This window comes from Bombyx mandarina, chromosome 04 (assembly GCF_030267445.1).
Source record: "Bombyx mandarina strain Sakado chromosome 04, ASM3026744v2".
Taxonomy (NCBI): Eukaryota; Metazoa; Arthropoda; class Insecta; order Lepidoptera; family Bombycidae; genus Bombyx; species Bombyx mandarina.
The window spans coordinates 9,335,066-9,355,443 of NC_143211.1; the positions used below are offsets into that span (position 1 = coordinate 9,335,066).

The following is a 20,378-nucleotide window of genomic DNA, read 5'->3' on the forward strand; positions in this document are numbered from 1 at the left end:
AAAGCTCTGCTGGCTCTCCATTCATTTTCTTCTTTTACCTACTTTAAAACCTTGGTGCTTTGAATTACATTTTATTTCTCAATCTACAATAGGATTTATGTTATCTTTCCTGACTTTCAGTGTCAACTTTTTCAGCAGAGTCATACTAAATAATTAAAATTATTATTGTTAATGTTATTTTTAACCTCCATGCTATTTTTAACCTCTCTTAATGGGGTTTCTGTGGAAAGCTTTAAAAGTATTCAACAAAATCCCAAATAATTCCTTAACCTAAAAGCCTTTTGAGATGAATTCACTTTAGAATCTTATATATAGTAAGCACAAAAGCATTGGTACAGATAGAAATACCGATACACTCGCGACCTCTTTTCAAATGGAAAATGAAAATTCAATATAAGTATTTAAATATTTCGAGTGATACTTTTATTTAGGTCAGACAGTCTCAGTACAATTGTGTTACATTACATACATGTTTGTCCATATTAGCCATTGCCGAGGAAAAACGAAGATAAATGGTAGAACAGATTAATTGAATGCAATGTAAGAAAGTTGAAAATCTCCTAAGGTGTTATATAATAATATGTACCTCAGGCAGACTTCGTTTTATAGCACGCCCGTTCACAAAATTTAAATTTGATTTGACCTAGAAAACAAATATTATTTTCTGCTTATATTAAGGTATGTAATATATAATAATATTAGTATAATATTTATTAATATTACCTATTTCACTTCGTGAATTTTCCTTGCACCCAAGATGCAAGTTCAGTGTATTCTGAAAAAACATATACTTTTTTTTTGAGAATTGTCGTAAGTTTTGGTATGATAAAATATTATGATGATAAAAACGAAGGCTTCATGTTTGCCAATTTAAACGTAATAGCGACTGATGCGTGAAAAATTAAATGAGCACGAGTGATGAGTGGATTTGTGAATTACATTATTTACTTCGTAAAAAAGGTGTGTGCTTACTGATTATATTTAATTTATTAATTGGTTAAATCGTGCCGTTTGCGTTTCGTGGAAATATTATTATCACTCGTAATAATTGAAATAATTAACTAAATTTGTAACAAAGAATTCAATTTTGAAGTCGTCGTTGCCTAAAGAACAAGATGCCTGGTGCGTTGGTATCGAGCCATGCGACGGTGCCGGTGTTTGAATCGCGCAGGCAAATTTTCTATTGAAATACGTACTTAACAAATGTTCACTCGCGAACGACTTTTTCACAATGAAGGACACTTCGTGTAATATAATGGACCTGCATTTAAGCTGCGTAATACTAGTGGTAGGGCGTGTTGCGAACCCGCACGAGTAGGTACCACCACCCTGCTCATTTCTGTCCTGAAGCAGTAATGCGTTTCAGTAAGAGCGATGGGCTCCGCGGTGTGGATTGGGAGAGGCCTATGTCCAGCAGTGGACGACTGTGGGCTGTTGATGATAATGATGATGAAAGACGATGGAGCAGCCGTTATACTATAATATAAAACTAAAACTTAGAACTAATGCCTCAAGTTGGGTGGCAGCATTTACGTAATTGATGTCTATGGGTTCTGGTAACCACTTAATATTAGGTGAGCCGTGGGTGAACTCGTCCACCCACTAAAAAAAAGGCATCATAACTTCAAACAAAATGATTAAATTACAATATAAATCCAAAAGAGAATACATCGCATACAATAATTATTGCTTACACTTGGGCAAATGATTACATGGGAATTACCAGTAGATATCTAATATGACTCATTTTTGATGTGAACAATATTTAGGTTGAAAAAAACAGTGATTTTTGTGTTAAAAAACAAAATAATTACTGTAATATTCTTACACGTGTACAAAATAAAAAAAACGTGTTACTATAAACTGACAATACAAGTTAAAATAGAAATATGAGAACATGTTCATAATGCTTTATTCAAATAGGAAGAATTCTCATCCAGATCGTAACAGGTGTCTGCCGCCGCAGTGCAGTATACACATCACAAGTGTAGTGTTGCATAGTCCGACGCAACATTTACTGTGAAAATCAATGTTAATAAACTTTTTACTACTTACCTACTTATTTCATGCACTTTCCAACTTATCATTAGCACAAACAGCAATAAGAGTTCTTAACGAAATGGTTGCTAGTTGCAAGAAATTCTTGTTATTACCTGGATGATAAATTATTTCTGTTTTCAAAGCAAATATGTAATTGTTACAAATTACCCTTAGTATGTAATACGTTATCATAAAAGCTTTCTATGTAATTACTGCGTTGGAGTATTTGAATAATGACGAGATAAACCAACAGTTCGACCATTAGTTAACCGAGAAACTTATCACTGCTCAAATACCTGAGCGGCACCATTAACGAGCTGAGGTACATACTCGGCTTATAAGCGGCTTTTGTGCGGCATTCCTAACGAATCGATATCTAGCATTATAAATTACAAAAACAGCAGATTTTTTAATTGTTTTTTTTAGATGGTAAGTGCTCACCATGGATATCACCTATTCCAGAATCACAGTTGGACCGCTTTGTACTGTTGGGCACACTCGTTTGAAGGAAGGTATGATCTAGCACACAGAAAACTCTGAATCTCGGAGTTTGCGGTAGGCAGCGGCTTGGCTCTGCCCCTGGCATTGCTGAAGTCTATGGGCGACGGTAACCACTCACCATCAGGTGGGCCGTATGCTCGTCTGCCTACAAGGGCAATAAAAAAAAAAGTTTTTATACCATTATTCTAGACTTTGTTACAAATTAATGGCACCGTGAAAAGTTGAAGTACGCCCTTTGGAATTTCTTTTAGTACTTTAAAATGGGAATAAGTAATTTTTGGTCGTTAAGTTTTAAAATACAATTTATTTACGCATACACAAACATTTCGCTTAAGATATTGTCTCATTGCCATCATTATTAGAAATTATTGAGTAACCACAAATAGGTACATATGTAGACATGTATGTATCTCGAATCTATTTACAGATATGGGGATTTTCCTTAAATTTTCCGCAATCTGTCGTACAACATGACGGATCTTTCGTCCTCTTTTAAGGCTCTCATTAATGAGAGATGGAGAGAGGGTTTGGTAAGGCACATCGCTCAATATGATCCCAAGCTAATGAGGATGGATACAAAGTTGGCGTATGGATTACAGTTATTCAAACGAGGTTGACTCCTAGTCGAGCTTAAATCCACAAATATTAATGTTCTTTTTTCTATTTAATTGATCTATATGGGTCGAAAATCAAGGTTCACCTGGTTTCAAGCATTTACCTAATCTCACACACACACACACACAACAATTGGAATTTTTCAAAAATCTAGAAACAGGTGAGGTCGTAATCCCATTTTATTGTGAAACGGCTTTTGTGAAACGGCTTTGAAATCAAACTTTTTAGACGGGCACGATTTTTTGCGTCAGAAATAGGCAGGTATTTTAATATACGTGCAGGCTACCTGCCGTAGCTGTGGAATTCCTCAGGTGCACAAATTAAAATACAGCGGATATATCTACTCGTCACGCCACGTTTTAAAATACTGATCGTACAAATTTTTATTTTCAACAAAAAATACTTTGACTTCATTGTAAAAGGACCGAACTTTATGGACATTTTTACGATACTACTCTCGGCAGCCGGGTATGTTTTAACGTTTTATCAATTTCAGTTCGTGAATTAAAAGTTAAGTTGTTAAATTGAGACGGAGCTTAAGTCTAAAAAATATCAAGTATTCGATACATAGAAAATTACAATATAAAAAAATAAATCAGAGATTAACAATATCAGAGGTGTTTTTAAAATGTCGACAAGGTATCCATCCATATCAGAAAACCGTAATATTATGGTTGGATCTACATTAAATTTTTCCCATTTCTTTTTTATTACCAGCGAAGGCAGACAACGAGGTCAGTGACCTGATGCTCAATGATTACCTTCGCTTAACGAGATTACCAATTCTAGACGCAAAACTATCCATTTATTCCAGAACTGGCTCGTACCTAACAAAATGGTACACTAAAACACATGCGTCACACCGATCGTAAAAAGAAGATGACAATCTCAATCACATACGGTAGATACAAAACCTAAAAAGGTCAAACATTTCCAACGGCCAACGATTTTCTGTAGACCAAGAGACAAACAGACAAACTATCCGCATTCGCTAGGAGCGAAAATTTACAAATGATTGTAATTAAAATTAGAAAATAATTATTATATATTTTTCTTAAATTTCTTTAATGAGATGTTTTGCTATTGTTTCGATACAACCGTAAAAAATTAGAATACGGAAAAAAGCAAAAAATCTCAAATGTACAAGCAAAATATTGACGCATTATAATGAAACTCTAGATTATACAGATAATGCTATCAGAAGCGATAAAGGCACTCGTGGACTATATTAATTTCGCCAAAACTTTGGTACATAAACGCAGAAATAGCCTATATGGTTGATTCGAAACTAAAATCAGTATTCCTTACGCATTAAATTTGATCAGTAACATTGAATTGTTGAATTAAAATTACTAACGCGAGTGCACTCACGGCCGGCTACTGATCGAGTTAAGTCATGGTGTTCTGGCTTGCATTAATGAGCCTGCTTTATCCTATGTGGAAATCAATTGAAAGTAATAATAAACTGGTTTTACCGGTGGCAGGACCTCTTGTGAGTCCGCACGGGTAGGTACCACCACACCGCCTATTTCCATGAAGCAGTAATGCGTTTCGGTTTGAAGGGTGGGACAGCCGTTGTAACTATACTGAGACCTTAGAACTTATATCTCAAGGGGGTGGCGCATTTACGTTGTAGATGGCTATGGGCTCCAGTAACCACTTAACATCAGGTGGGCTGTGAGATCGTCCACCCATATCTTCTATATCTATCTATATATATGTTACCGGAAATGTATGAAATCAAGGAATTGTATACAAATCCTAGGAAATGTGTACAATTCCGATACTATTTAGGAAATGTATAAAATATTGTTTGAAAAACTATTTAATGTATAGATATCCTAGGAAATGTATAAATTTCCTCGGCATTGTATATAATTCCAATATCGTATTAGGAAATGTATAAAGTAAATGCTTTCTGTAATAAAACACGTTGTTAATAATATTTTTTATTATAACACTATTGAGACAATCGGGTAACAGTTATACCGTAAAATAATAATAATATGTTCATATTATCTTACTAATTAAACCTTCTAAAATCAACTATCTATTAACTTTTAACGTATCACAAAATCAACTTATATTTATTCTTATAAAATCAAATTTTCATTTGGCAAGTAATCAGTCTGATAATTAAGTAATTATAAATGTCAAAGTATAAAAATAAATCTTTATATTATAATACTTTGTCACTCCATATAGCTATTTATTTTTGCAGGGTAAGCTCGAATGGCATTTGGAAGTACATAATACTTTATTTTTAAAACCCAGACATCTTGATGTAGCACAGTTTTTCTTGCAAAGGCACTTCTTAAATCCTTGGCCGGTTCCAGTGGATTGCAAGTTGGCAACTGACCGTAGTGCAAGACTCGTCCCGCTGTCCCCGCGTACCCACCAATATCTTAAATGTTTTACATTTCCGATTGCTATTTAGGAAATGTATAGATTTCCTAGGAAATGTGTAATGTGTAAGTATAATATAATTTATTTCACACATTTCCGTGCGATTTTAGGAATTACATACATTTCCTAGGAATTGTATACAATGACGGATTACATACATTTCCGGTAACATATATAAAAATGAATTGCTGTTCGTTAGTCTCGCTGAAACTCGACCGATCAGCCTGAGCCTGACCGATTTGGCTAATTTTGGTCTTAAATTATTTGTGGAAGTCCAGAGAAGGTTTAAAAGGTGGATAAATATTAAAATGTTCGGAATTAAATAAATATAACAATTTTGTTTTCCCTTTGATGTGTCCCCCGTCGGACGGATTTCTTTTGTTTGTTTCAAGTTTATTTTATACAAACGCAAGCACTTAATGCAAATTTAAGGCCTATATGGTTTTCTCATGGATACCATTATCAGAACTGGACTAAATTGAAATTGAAAAAAACTAAATTGAAATTGAATTGAAAAAAACTTCTCAGTGACAATGCTCTTCGCAGATCAGTAATTGTCAAAATCAATCAAAGTCTACTGATTTTTTTTAAACTAGTGGTCCTCGCAGTAGTCGAATTTCGACTATAATTAATTAAAATTAAGAGTTTAAACATTATTATGGTTCTATTGCCAAGCATTATTATAACAGATTTCGCCAAAACTACACTACAAATAATATAATATTAAAGACAAGCAATATTAATCTATTCTCAATTTAACCACCGACTTTAAACAACAACAAAAGCTTCACAATGACAATACACAAAGAGTACCTATATTTATATGTATGTGTTGCGTCAATACAATATGGTAGTATGTGTAATGTTTTCTTTATTGATTTTATGTATTTTCAATGCATAATTTTAACAAAATATTAGCATCATGCACTACTTCTCTATGTTCTCTATAAGTGTGGGAAATTTCATACTCCTCCGTCGGCGCAATTTTCGTAAAAAGGGGTACAAAGTTTTTGCTTCACGTATAATACATAGATACTTCTCCACCTATCCCGAACGTCGGCCCTTCGAGTAGTGGTTAACTGTAAGATGAAATCCGAGCCGTTCCTTACTGCCGAGCGAACGTCAGCCAGCGGTCGCTCTCATTGAGTAGAGTCTTGATAATCATGTTTATTTGGTCGGCTCAGCGCATGAATCGAAGTCAGGGTCGTCATAAACCATTATTTTCCTCAAATTGTAATATTTTACGTTTTAGGATACATGGATACAAGTTTGAAGGCAATGTAAGTGTATAACAAAAGTAGAAAATATTGACGAAATCCCCAAATTCTTTAGTTTTCACCAAGTAAAGTATGAACAAATAAAGACTTACATTGCTGGCAAGGTGAATAGAAATCATTTATAAGCATATATATATTTTAAAAGTCGTCGTGGCCTAAAGGATAAGACATCCGGTGCATTCGGATCGAGCGATGCAACGGTGTTGGAATCCTGCAGGCGGGGTACCTGCTAATTTTTCTAATGAAATACGTACTTAACAAATGTTCACGATTGATTTCCACGGTGAAGGAATAACATCGTGTAATCAAAACTGCAAACATTATAAGTAGTTACTGGTGACAGGGCGTCTTGTGAGCCGCACAGGTAGGTACCACCACTCTGCCTATTTCTGCCGTGAGGCAGTAATGCGTTCCGGCTTAAGTAATAGAATAGAAATTAAACAATTAATACTGGTACCTCATATTTCAAAGGGGTGGCGGCATTCGCGTGGACAGTTTTTGGACTGCTTTAATCACATACCACCAGATTCGTGAGGCTAATCACTCGCCTAAACAAATATAATAAAAAAGCACCAGATGTAACACGGCGGTGTAGTAATTAAAATATGCTATGTTAACAATGCTATACTTTATAAAGATAAAGCCATTTCCTCGAAACGAATGAAGTTCTGAAAATTAATTGTACATTTTGAATACCAACAATAAAGCACAATTGAAGGAGTTTTGTTATGGAGCTCGTCGTTGAAAGATTTATAATGTTCTGAAATCTTAATAATATACATTTACATAATTTGTGTGCTTTAACTTACTTGCGATTTCTTATCTTTCTTTCCATACACGCGTTATTCGTTTAAAATTTCCATCAATGAAGTTAGGAGCTTCGATCGAGAGTAATCATCATCATCATCAGCCTATAGCAGTCCACTGCTGGACATAGGCCTCTCCAATTTTTCGCCACTGAGCACGATCCTCGGCTTCTCTCATCCAGTTCTGCCAGCCACCCTGCACAGATCATCACTCCACCGAGCCCGAGGGCGTCCTGCACTGCGTTTTCAAGTTCGCGGTCTCCACTCAAGAACGCGTTTACCCCAACGGTTATCGGTTGTCCGGCTAATGTGGCCAGCCCATTGCCAATTCAGCTTACTAATTCGCTGTGCTATGTCTATAACTTGGTTCTCTGTCGGATCACCTCGTTCAGGATTCGATCTTTCAGAGAAACTCCAAGCATAGCCCTCTCCATAGCTCGCTGAGCAACTTTAAACTTGTGGACCAGCGTTGATGATTTCCACGAAAACAAAGTCACGATTATGTATAGTTTCTAATACTTTGCTGGTGTTTTATCAGAGATTAAAAGTCCGTAAAATGTAGAAAACGATGCACTAGGACAGATATGCATGCGGTACATATTGTGTTCTCGTAACTCGAATAAACAACACTATTAAACTGTTTTTTTTCTCTTCCTTAAAATTACTGAAATAGATAACTACTATATTCATGTTAGATTATTAGACATATATTACCATATTAGCTTAGTAACATTACAACACAAAAATGTTCAATATGAAGAACTCGTAAAAGTTGAAACTGTGGATTTACTCTATAGGGTTCTTATACTGTCGCCTATAAACACACACATAAGCATACAAACATACTTTTTGTGTGTAATATTCAATATCGTATTTTTTAAATAGGGTCGTGTTATTTGTAAACCTTACACATGCTATAACTTCCGACAAAGTCAGTGACCCATCTCCAGGACAACGATACTATACTCGGTACAATTTGATCACATATAATTAACATATTTAATCTTTTGCTCGTTGATATTGATCTCTTCTCTCATCGGTATAATCGGTTAATTAACTGTTTTATGTATGTAATATTATAATTAATTGTATCAAAAGAGCTAGTGAAGCCCGAGTTTTTGACATAAGATAAACAAAATCTTGGAAATTGATAAATGTCACTTACAGAGTCACAAATAAATTGTCTTGCACGAGCTCTTTTATTTTGTAATTGAAACTGTCAAAAGTAGATTACTCCGATTTGACATACCACACATAACGCATATCATATTCTTTGAAGATTTTAGGGATTTTGATTAATATTAATGACGATTATTGAGAAAGATGCTCAATTAAAATTCGTATACAATCAATGTCGCATTTCAGCAATGATGCAGGTTCAACACCATTTAGCAAGTGCAAAGGGTACTGACGTGTGCTTGAGTAGTACCCACCTACAGAGGTGTTGGTCCTTGGACATTTTAACGGTCACCATCAAGAGTGGTTAGGCTCCAGAATCACTGACTTCTCGGGTTGCATCGTCTACGATTTCACCTTCCTTAGGAGGCCGTAGGCCATACTTTGTGACCACCTTCGTAGTTTCTACGCGAACCAATCTTATGTTTCGGCTTAAAGATGTAGTCAAGAAATACAATATATCGTCAGAAAAATAGCAATCCACGAACTACGTAGTAGGGTTAGGTTAATTTACATTTCTATCTGAAGTGGGCAACTGCTACTTATGAAGGCTACGTTACGAAGTTTCTTAGGCACACGACTAACAAAGCCTATTTATTCTATCCTAGATTACCTAGATACGGGGTAATCGCAGGAATATATTGAAATTCAGAGGTAACCGACCGCGGCATTTCTCCGTACCCTCTCAATCATTATACATCTCCTTCAAAACAAATTCTTCAACTCTTCTATACAAAATCTTATATATGATTACACAAGCTTTAACAATAGCTATGTACATCAGAATTAATGCTTTTAATAAGGAATAGCTAAATACTGAACGAAAACTCCCATAAAATATGGCTTTCAACTCGCCAAAGCCAAAACAAGAATTTCCCTCTCTCAGGCACTTTAGTTTAATTCGAGTGCCAATAGCCTTAGGAAGGGCACATCGATTTATTTATGTTAAGTATTGTTTTGTACTCCAGCAATTCTCCTTCAACAGCATAAAAAAACTTATAGAAAAGTTTACTTCACAATAGAATAACATATTTTACACTGAAAATGAGAGCAACTGAGATATATCACACTTTCAAAAAGAAAAGTTTTTTTCACAATAATTCACAAATAGGGTAAAATTAGTGTACAAAAACATTCGGACATTCAGAACCTCTTCTCTTTTGAAGGCGGATAAAAGAACTTCTAGAAATAATGACTTCACAGTGCGTTCCAGAGGTCTTTTTGCCACGTACCATCCGGCTATGGAATGAGCTGCCCTCCACGGTGTTTCCCGAGCGCTAAGACATGTCCTTCTTCAACGAGGCTTGTGGAGAGTATTAAACGGTAGGCAGCGGCTTGGCTCTGCCCTGGCATTGCTGAAGTCCATGGGCGACGGTAACACTCACCATCAGGTGGGCCGTATGCTCGTCTGCCTACAAGGGCAATAAAAAAAAAAAAAAAAAAACTTACATTTTTGTACTTGTTACTTACCACTTCGCAAATTCTTGAATTTAAATTTAAATAGTTAATGCCTTTACTTAATGACCTGTTTTGACAAACCGTGCCACCCCAACGTAAATATTTAATAATAAACGCCTGGAGCAGAACGATAGCCGTTTTTTTGCCGAAATCCAATTTTTTTCGAACACGCTTCTACACTACAATACGCGAGGGTATGCGCTGCCAGGTCGATGTTTGCTTTTGTGAGAAAATCTGGTAAAAACAACATGTAACATTGATTTTTTTTATCTCTGTTATTTATTTTTTTGTTACTATAGGTTTGATGGTTACTAAATAGCTTGGTAGCACTAGCTGTAACTGATTTAATAAGCACATTTTTTAAATACATTTTGTATCGCGGTACAGAGCTGTTAGCGCATCACGTGACTTGGACCTCTCGGTTCGCCCGAACCATTACCCTGGAGACTGCTTCTTACATGGCTGGAGCTAGGCGAAAATGCTCCTCCAGCCTCGGCCAATGACGGCGAATCGGTGCAGAGGGAAATGCGATCTCTCTATCCCATTTCGCCGCCTGCTTCTAGCTGGAGAAGTCGAGCATCGCCACACGACACTGGCTTTTTATTACTTAGATGGGTGCAGGAGCACGACCCGCCTGATGTTAAGTGTGTAACGGAATCCATAGATATCAACAACTTAAATGCCATCCTTAAGACAATAGTTTAAGACTCAGTTTTATCGTCAGTAGTTTTAAGTCTCAGTTTACAATGGCAGAAATAGGCAGGATACTAATACCTATCCGTGCGGACTCACAGACGACCCACTACCACTAAGGTGTGTCCAGTCTGCGCGACGAGGACACGACACTGAATAAGTACACTCCACGCCGGATGTACCCGCTCGTCGAGACAGGCTGAGGACGATACATGTGTACGGTACATGGTACTGTCGTCTCGTCTCGTGGCTCTCGTTCGCTCTCGGAAGCTTGTCAGTTTTTGTGTTCGAACCAATGGGTCTCACGAGAGTTTCGCGGTGAAAACGAAAGTGCGCCTGTCACACTCGTTCATTTTATCCGCCAACTGCGTCAGTTCTTCTAGGTCCAACGCAACAGGCGTCCCGTTCTTTTACAACGGTGTATACATGGTGTGGTCTCGTGTCGAGTCTAGGCGTGAGACGGACGAAAGGGCGAGACAGCGAGACGAGCGTGTACAGTGACATAACAAGCGCATGAATGTCTTGCAACGGAAATTGAACCAAGTCGACCTTAAGTAAAAATCGATGTCTTCGAATTTATCTCAAATAAGAACTTTAATCATTCTGTCTTGTTACATTTTTACTGGGGTAGGACCTCTTGGAGTCCGCGCGGGTCGGTCACACCCTGCTATTTGCCGTGAAGCAGTAATGCATTTCGGTTTGAAGGGTAAGGCAGCCGTTGTAACTATCTGGACCTTACAACTAAAATATCTAAGGTGGGTGGTGCATTTACGTTGTAGATATCTATGGGCTCCAGTAACCACTTAACACCAGGTGGGCTGTGAGCTCGTCCGCCCACTAAGCAATAAAATGAAAAAAAACAACAAAGAAACCGTATAAGATAACTATATTAGGTAGACAGGTATTAAAATATGAGCACAACGTTGCGAAGCTCATCCGAAAGCATTTTTATATACTTGTAAACATAATGAGATTCCACTTCTCCGAAATACAATTTAATTTAGATATCTTCACTCTCTCATCAGAAAGCAGTGAAGTAAATAAAGTGGATACTACATTTCCCAATAGGTACATATAACAACGATTCAGCTTACACCACATTAGGGCCAGACAGATTCAATTTATTCCAATTGATATTATCTCACGCTCAAGTTCTTACGTATCACCGTGAATGTACAAATATACATACGGAAATTTCGGGTAAATCGTAATTGTTACTCATGTACGTACACATATTAATAGTATGATGAAAAGTTTGAGACCTAATGAATAATGAGTGACTATCATCATATTAATAGCCAAGTTTCTAGTTACGGCTAAATGCTGTATTCAAACATTTTGCATAAAGAAACGTCACCGATAACTTAATATACATTTACTAAAAAAGTATTTACGGTATATAGTTAGGTGAACTCTCAATCGAAGCGATGCTATCGATTACTGGAGCCCCTTGAAACTGAAGGATTACTAGGGCCTTTCCAGCTTGGTTGTACCAGTATGTTGGGATTCGTCTCACCACTCGTTGCCTTTACTATCAAATCGGAATGACAGCCGCTGAGTAAATCCACTGTGAACTCAGCGGCTAATGTTATGGCCAAGTGTAACGTCGATTTCTTCACAGCGTTCGATGGGATTTTTCCTACGATAAATGCTAGTGTTAAAACAAGAAGCGTCTGAAGAGCTACATTTTTAATATAAGTTGTTATGGAGCGCCATATCTGAACGTACTTACTATACATTTAAGGGTCGCCGGTGACCAACTTAGGCGTTTTCACGAATGATATGGCTATCTACTACTCGAGTGTAGTGTTCATTCACGTGCCCGTACGTACACCCATTAACTCTCTCCAGGTCATCCATCCCGTTTCTGCAGGATAGCCGTCGGAGCACAGTAGCATGTGAGGAATGTATATTTTCACGACGACCTAAATTTAGTACCGATACGTAAGTATCTTATGGAGCGTCAGAACACTATTTCGACAAAGCGGCGCGACACGAAAACCTCTTATGGTCGCCGCTAATTACTTACTTATCCGACCACGACGTGCAACGCAAGCCGCTGTTACCCGAAACAAGTCTTGTCGGATCCCCAGATTCACTCTCAGTGCTTTTAGGCCTCTCAAACACCAGTCACCGTCCTCGTCAAACTCATCGATTATGACGAAGAGTTCGACGACCGAACTAACTCATAGACACAGCCCACTGAGTTTCTCGCCGGATCTTCATAGTGGGTCACGATTCCAATCCGGTAGTAGATTCTGCGAAGCACTACTATTGCTAGGGCTAATGTTAGCAAATTCTCTCAGGTTGAGCCCGTGAGCTCACCTACCCGTCCCGGACGTTGCCGGGATAATCTTAGGCTACCAGCAAACCGGGAAATTTTTAAGGTATACCGAATGTGCAGGATGCATGAAGCTACCCGTATGGAACCAAAACACACCCCTGATATAAAAATTAATTAAAAAACAACTTCACGCGTACTATTCGACTTCGACATAGTCACGTTGCATATTCTGAACAACAAATAAATAAAAATTTATAACTACTGACACCATTTTTTTTTTTTTTTTTTTTCGGTTAGAGGGCCGAACCTCCTACGAGGTCCCCGCGCAAAAGGGGCGCGCGGGGTATGTGAGACTCAACGATCTGCATGGTGTTGTGAGCAGACCGCGGGCCCAGGATTTTAGGACCCACCCACTAAACGACTCCCCTGCACTCTTACACCCGACGTCCGATCCCCTCCGAGGTCAGAACCCGGATGATGTAGGGGGCTACCGCGGTCAACACTACAACCAGACGGCGCGGCTCACCCCAAGGACGCCCAGCCGACGGAGCCTTCGAGGCGAATCGAAGCTCTGAAACGTCGGCCGTCTCGGTACGGCAGCCCGTCGGGCCCCCAGACGGTGCCGCTGGTGTCCCGGAATACCCGCTGGACCAGAACCAGCCTGCCGGGTCGGGACGCGATACACCGTCGACCGGTCGCTCTATGCACTCCACGGCAGCGCGCTAGAGTGCTGGTAGCGCGCCGCGCGGCCTCACCCCCTCAGGTCGCCCTTGACCTTCACCGGGGGGAGGCCGCACCTACAGGGGCCGGGACGTACGGGCGTATTCCCGCCTCCGGCCCCCGGCTCGACGGCGACGGATCGGTGCGGAAAGGGAAGAGCTCGCCCTCTCTCGCTCCGCCGCTCCTTCTGCGAGATGGTGGACTCGCAGAAGTCGAGCATCGCCTTCCAGGACGCGTCGCTGCCGAGCATCGTAGCCACGACGCGCGGCAGCGAGAGGTCCTCACCTATGACCGCGACGAGGGCGGCGCGTTGCTCGTCCAATCCAGAGCAACGCGCCAATGTATGTTCCGCTGTGTCTTCCTCGTCGCGGTCCGCGCAGTGGTGGCACTGCGCCGTCGGTTCCTTCCGGCTATCTTAAAGAGGTACCGGCCAAACACCCATGGCCGGTCAACATCTGCGTCAGCCGGAAGGTGAGGCATCCGCGGTCGCGGCCACCCAGTCCGCGAGAACCGGCGGACCGCCTCGACGGTACGGAGGCCGGCCGACGGGTCCGCCAAGCGGCGAGACCACGCCTCCAGCACGGACCGCCGAGATTGGAGCCTCCGCGCTCGAACTACTCCTTCGCCGGGGCGCCCTTCCCCCTAGAGCGGAGGTCGCTACGCCACCTGTAATCGGCAGCGAGCGCCTCCGCCTCCAGGTCCAGGGTGGCGCCCCGGCGAGCAAGCACGCCGCCTCGAAGGAGACGGTGCGGTATCCTCGGATCGCCCTGACCGCGATCGCGCGCTGCGGACGTCGCAGCGCCGCGACGTTCTTGCGGGTCAGGGCGTGGCACCATACGGGAGCCCCGTATAGTGCCATTGACCGCACCACCCCCATGTAGAGGCGGCGCGCCACCTGATCGGGACCCCCGACGTTTGGAAGAAGCCGGCTCAGAGAGCCGGCCGTTGCCATCAGTCGAGGGCCCAACTTCTCAAAGTGAGCGCGGAAGTTCCACCGACCATCCAGTTCGAGGCCGAGGTACCGAAGACCGGTCACCCCGACCCCGACGCGGACGCCTCCGATCACGACACCATGCACCCCACGCTTTTTTTACAATAAAATCATTTTTTCTTACACTATTTTTAATTCAAATTTATTAACATTTATTTTCTATTTTTAGTTGGATTTTCTATAAAAGCGTATTTTGTTAGTTTTTTAACTATTATTTATTTTTCATTATTTAGATGAATTAAATGCTTTCAATTTTTTTTTAAATATTGAGTTGTCATCGGTCCTTAATAAGTATACCAAATTTCGAGTTAATCCGCCGCTTTGGAGGGGGTCAAAATCATGTCCAAAGATTCCGTTACATAGGTACTAACATACTAACATACATACGTCTGAAGCTAATAAAGCGTATTAAAAAGAAAATTATAATGATTTAAATGTGAACATTTATAATGTTTAAATATTTAAAATATAATGAACGTAAATAAGTTTTGTTATCGTTAAATTATTCGTTAATGACAAAGTTTATTTGAATTAATTCCGTTTCAAACAAACGACAACACTTTTAACTCTGCAACAATTTCGTGAAACAGTGATTTTTAATATCACTCGTTTCGGAAACTTTAATGGCAAAACTTTAATGAAACTCTGGTCACAACCGTTATTCTGATATTCTTAATAACAACAACCTCAAAGCAGAACACGTATTACAGTAATATTTCGTTTATATCGTTGTTGTTAGTAAATAGTTTAATCATTTATGTGCATACACAAAAACATAACAATTGATAGTATTGATAAAATCAAGTACAAAGGCAATATTATTTTTATATATTCGCGAAAAAAGTAAAAAATAAGCATTATTGAAAGTGTCATCACGTGTTTACAGAAGACACATAAAGAGAAGTGATTTCGACTCAATGTAGGCAATGTCACTCATGTATAATAACCGGCAAACTTCTTGAGCATTTGTTGACGTAGTGGGGGTAAGTTTGCGCATGGTACACTCACGTGCAAAAACATTATTTACTTTGCGTCATAATGCTATTAATTATTAAAATCAACATATGTATTTATTTATATATTTATTAGAACATCAACAAAACATATAGGTTAATAATTGTAATAATTTAATCTTGGGGTAAATAGTATTCCTTCTATTAAGTCAAACTAGAGCTGTTGCCAGGTTTTGGTTCTTGGTCTTGGTGGTTGGTTTTTTTTCGTTATCATAATCTTGACCATCATCATCATCACTGTTTTCATCACCCGAGTCGCTATCATCGTGATGAGTCGACACAGGGCTCATCGGCGTAGTTTACAACTCGGTCGATTCGGTCTTCTTTTTTGTCTATAATTAATTATTTTTGAAGATATTCGATTCGTAGTAATCGAATGTTCTTTTTTCATTTACCAGCTTCCGATTATTTTCTGTTCTTTTTTTCCATCTTTCATAATTCGTCGTAAGCTTCATTCCGAGCCATTAAAATTTATATCTTCTTTAAATTTTTCGAAGCCTTTCTTCGGTACGGCGTTTCGCTGCTTGTTACGTAGTTATTATGATTACATCTTTTTATTACAGATTGAACGAAACTATCCATTCCGGTAACTTTCTTCTTCCCTGATCTTTTCTTACCCGGAGTCCGAAACACGGCGAGCAAGCCAGAGCCTTTAGCTTCGTTAATAATGCACCTAACAGTACTCACTGATGTTTTTGTTGCTTCCGAAGTCTGTTTTAATTTTTCCATATCATTCTTCCCCTGTTTTATAATGAAGCAATATACGTTGTACACAAATTTCTACCCTTTCTTTTAAGTACTACACCAGTTTGTCACGGCATAGTGTATGTTTTATAAAAAATCAACAAACACTCAACAAATAGCAATGGCAACAAGTCCACAAGCAATTATAACAAATAACTTAACGATTAATAACGATAGACTTTCCACTGTACGCAAGCGTACTTTTGGGAGCAAGCGGAATGAGGGCGCGGTGCGGGACGCAAGGTTCGACTGATCTACCAATAACGCGCTCGATACGATTTCCCCTGCCGTCGCGCCTCACCCTCACCACCAAAGTGATCTAAAATTCGGTTCTGCGCAGTCAAGGTCATTTGCTCAAGAAGTTTGCCGATTACTATATGTAACAAGAAGTCGTCTAGAAGTCGTCGTGGCCTAACGGATAAGACGTCCGGTGCATTCGTGTTGAGCGATGCACCGGTGTTCGAATCCGCAGGCGGGTACCAATTTTTCTAATGAAATACGTACTCAACAAATGTTCACGATTGATTTCCACGGTGAAAGAATAACATCGTGTAATAAAAATGAAACCCGCAAATTATAATTTGCGTAATTACTGGTGGTAGGACCTCTTGTGAGTCCGCGCGGGTGGGTACCACCACCCTGCCTATTTCTGCCGTGAAGCAATAATGCGTTTCGATTTGAAGGGTGGGGCAGCCGTTGTAACTTACTTGAGACCTTAGAACTTATATCTCAAGGTGGGTGGTGCATTTACGTTGTGGATGTCTATGGGCTCCAGTAACCACTTAACACCAGGTGGGCTGTGAGCTCTTCCACCCAAGGCAATGTGATCCTCCATACTTTGATTGAAAATAAACTTACGTAATTGAGGACGTTCCATGGTAATTAATCTCCGCGACTTACAACAGGAAAAAAAGAACTACCTTTAAGCTTCTTATGTACACTTCGTTATTGATGAACTTTAAAATAATTTTATATTATCAATCAAAGAACTATAGGTATATCTCAGATAATCAAGTAAATGTAAAGGTTCAGTCTACAATAGAAAGTTTTTTTATAGACAAAAGCGATATACTCGTACATGTCCCCCTACACTCTCAAGAAGAATAGCAATTCCAAACACCAATATAAATTTCAAAGATAAAGAACCTGCACTTTAATTGGATATCTCGAACTTTTCGTTGAGCTCCAAAAGATCTTTTAGTGAACTTTGTTCAATACTTGTTTAATTTAGTTCGCTTTAAGCATTATTTTCCATAAAGTAAGTTGCTTTTACACATTTACACTTTATCGTTAAATTTTATAGATGGCGAAGCATAATCCGTTAGTCTGCATGAATTTTTAATAAAGTCCTCGTCCTGTTTTCTAAAAATTAATACAAAATATATCTATTATTATAGTATATTATAAGTTCTGATCTGGATTATCGTTCAAATATCAAAGTTTTAGTTGTAACTAAACATACATTTCAGTTTTCAGACTAAGTTATTACACGTGATTAATAAATATTTGAGTAACTCGTTACTAAGCTGGGTGATGTTAAAGATATGAATTTACTATTTTGAAATTCTACAAACCGTAAAAACGTAGAGACTATTTATTCTCTTAGGGCTCCAGTAAACATTTTAGGGACGTGAGCTCATCCACTCATCTAGTACAACTTTAGAGTAATATTTCGTACATACAACAGATTACATCAAGGCTAATATGGAAATACAAAAAGAACACAAGTAAATTGGTCACATTATTTTACTTTCTCGAAAATGTATAAGTTTTACCAAAGAACTCGGAACAAAAAAGTCCTAATTCAATCAAACAAATAAATAAAATTATCGTCCTAAAAATAGTTGTAAAGCTCGTAAATAGAGTCAGTAAATATTTTATAAGGAATAAAATGATTTTCTACCGAATGATTTCAAATAATCCGTTTTCGCATGACACGAGCGACTAGCGAAGGACTGGCAGAAGAGATACGAAATTTTACGGGATACTAGAATAACTAACTTACCTGAACCAATAGTTAATACATTTTAAAAGTGTATAGCTAAAGTTGAATTAGCTGTGTTCAAAGATTGTTTTAAGACTTCGCGCTGTACCATTGGAAAATTAACTAAGATATTTTCTTCTGTGCACACAGATTCTGCAGATAGGACCAGTAGTGCAGACAAGATGGAAATTCGAAAAATTTCAGACCCCCGAAAACAACAACATCGCTATACACGTCACTCCACCAGATGGAGAAGAAGATGACGAGTTCGTACCGACGCTTCGTATGCGTCGAAAGCTCAGCACTCCGCTTACCTCGCTAACCAGCGTTTCCGATGAATTGCCTGGTCAGTATTCATTCATATCTTTGCTCTACATTATTAGACGATCTCAAGGCTCGCCTGCTTTCTAGAAGTTGCCAGAGCTCATAGATGTCATAAAATGAATCCCACCGCCCAATGAGAAACCACCGTGAAATGAGATTGAAGTCTCAATTGTACTGTACAGTATCCATCTCATCCATCAAACCCGAACGCATGACTGCTTCGCGATATAAATAAATAATGTTTCAAATGGAAAACATACATCTTAAGCTCCCTAATAATTTAGAAGGCAAACTGTCTTTATCTATTTACCGTTTTACTGCTGAGATTAAACCATAACGTACCCTTAAAATAATAAGAAAAATAAGTCTCAGAAGTAAATTAATTTTAACATGTTTAACGAAATTCAGGATTGAAAATTTCACCGAGTCGATCTCTTTCGCCGCTTGACCGCACCAAGCGACGGTTCAGCACAATGGTGACGAGCGCAGCCGCTGCAGCTGTTACTCGCCGCCTGTCCGCAACTATAGGATGGTGCCTTGCCAGTCATACACAGGTCAAACCGCAGATCGTACGCCAAGGGCGTGCACTTTGTCTGCAATATATTAAAACACAGATACGAAGATCAACTACCTGTGTCAAAAAGGTAATCTAGTCTGTTGTAAAAGATACCAATTCAAATGTTTTCTCCATTTCACACTGTTTAATTTTCATTATACAGCAGATAGTTATGAAGCGCCTTCAGCGTATGATCGAGACCGAGTGTGGAGAAGAGGCTACTTGTAATAGTGACACCGGGGTACTTTCTGCACTCCGCGCGCTATGTGCGGCGTTGGAGAGAAAGCGGCCGGAAGCATTCCGTCATGTCGCGCGGCAAGCGACCAGGGCTCCTTCAGCTATGCTACGCTCAGACACTGCACTTGCAGAACTTGCACTTGCACTCGCAAGACGGGTCACAAGGGAGAACATCACGTGGTCAAAGGTAATATTAATGACTGTGCAGCTCCTGAGCTATTTCAATTCGTCAATTCAAAGTCGTCGTGGCCTAAGATAACACGTCTGGTGCATTCGTGTTGAGCGATGCACCGGTGTTCGAATCACAGGCGGGTACCAATTTTTCTAATGAAATACATACTCAACAAATGATCACGATTGACTTCCACGGCAAAGGAATAACATCGTGTAATAAAAATTAAACCCGCAAAAATTATAATTTGCGTAATTACTGGTGGTAGGACCTCTTGTGAGTCCGCGCGGGTAGGTACCACCAACCCGCCTATTTTTGCCGTGAAGCAGTAATGCGTTCCAGTTTGAAGGGTGGGGCAGCCGTTGTAACTATACTTGAGAC

At 39.3% G+C, this 20,378-nt stretch overlaps 1 protein-coding gene and 1 long non-coding RNA gene across 3 annotated transcripts in view; both read left to right on the forward strand.

Annotated features, from left to right (window-relative positions):
- Positions 1-20,378, forward strand: part of LOC114252875 (uncharacterized) — a 55,366-nt gene that overhangs the window by 30,974 nt on the left and 4,014 nt on the right. For both annotated transcript variants that reach the window (XM_028187553.2, XM_089740313.1), the window contains exons 2-4: positions 18,859-19,054; positions 19,441-19,676; positions 19,752-20,012. In XM_028187553.2, the coding sequence (XP_028043354.2) occupies positions 18,994-19,054; positions 19,441-19,676; positions 19,752-20,012 (558 nt within the window). In that variant the 5' untranslated portion in view covers positions 18,859-18,993. The remainder of the gene's footprint in view (positions 1-18,858; positions 19,055-19,440; positions 19,677-19,751; positions 20,013-20,378) is intronic.
- LOC149503123 (uncharacterized) overlaps positions 1-20,378 on the forward strand; it is a 33,997-nt gene that overhangs the window by 6,868 nt on the left and 6,751 nt on the right. The gene's annotated exons all lie outside the window — the stretch shown is intronic.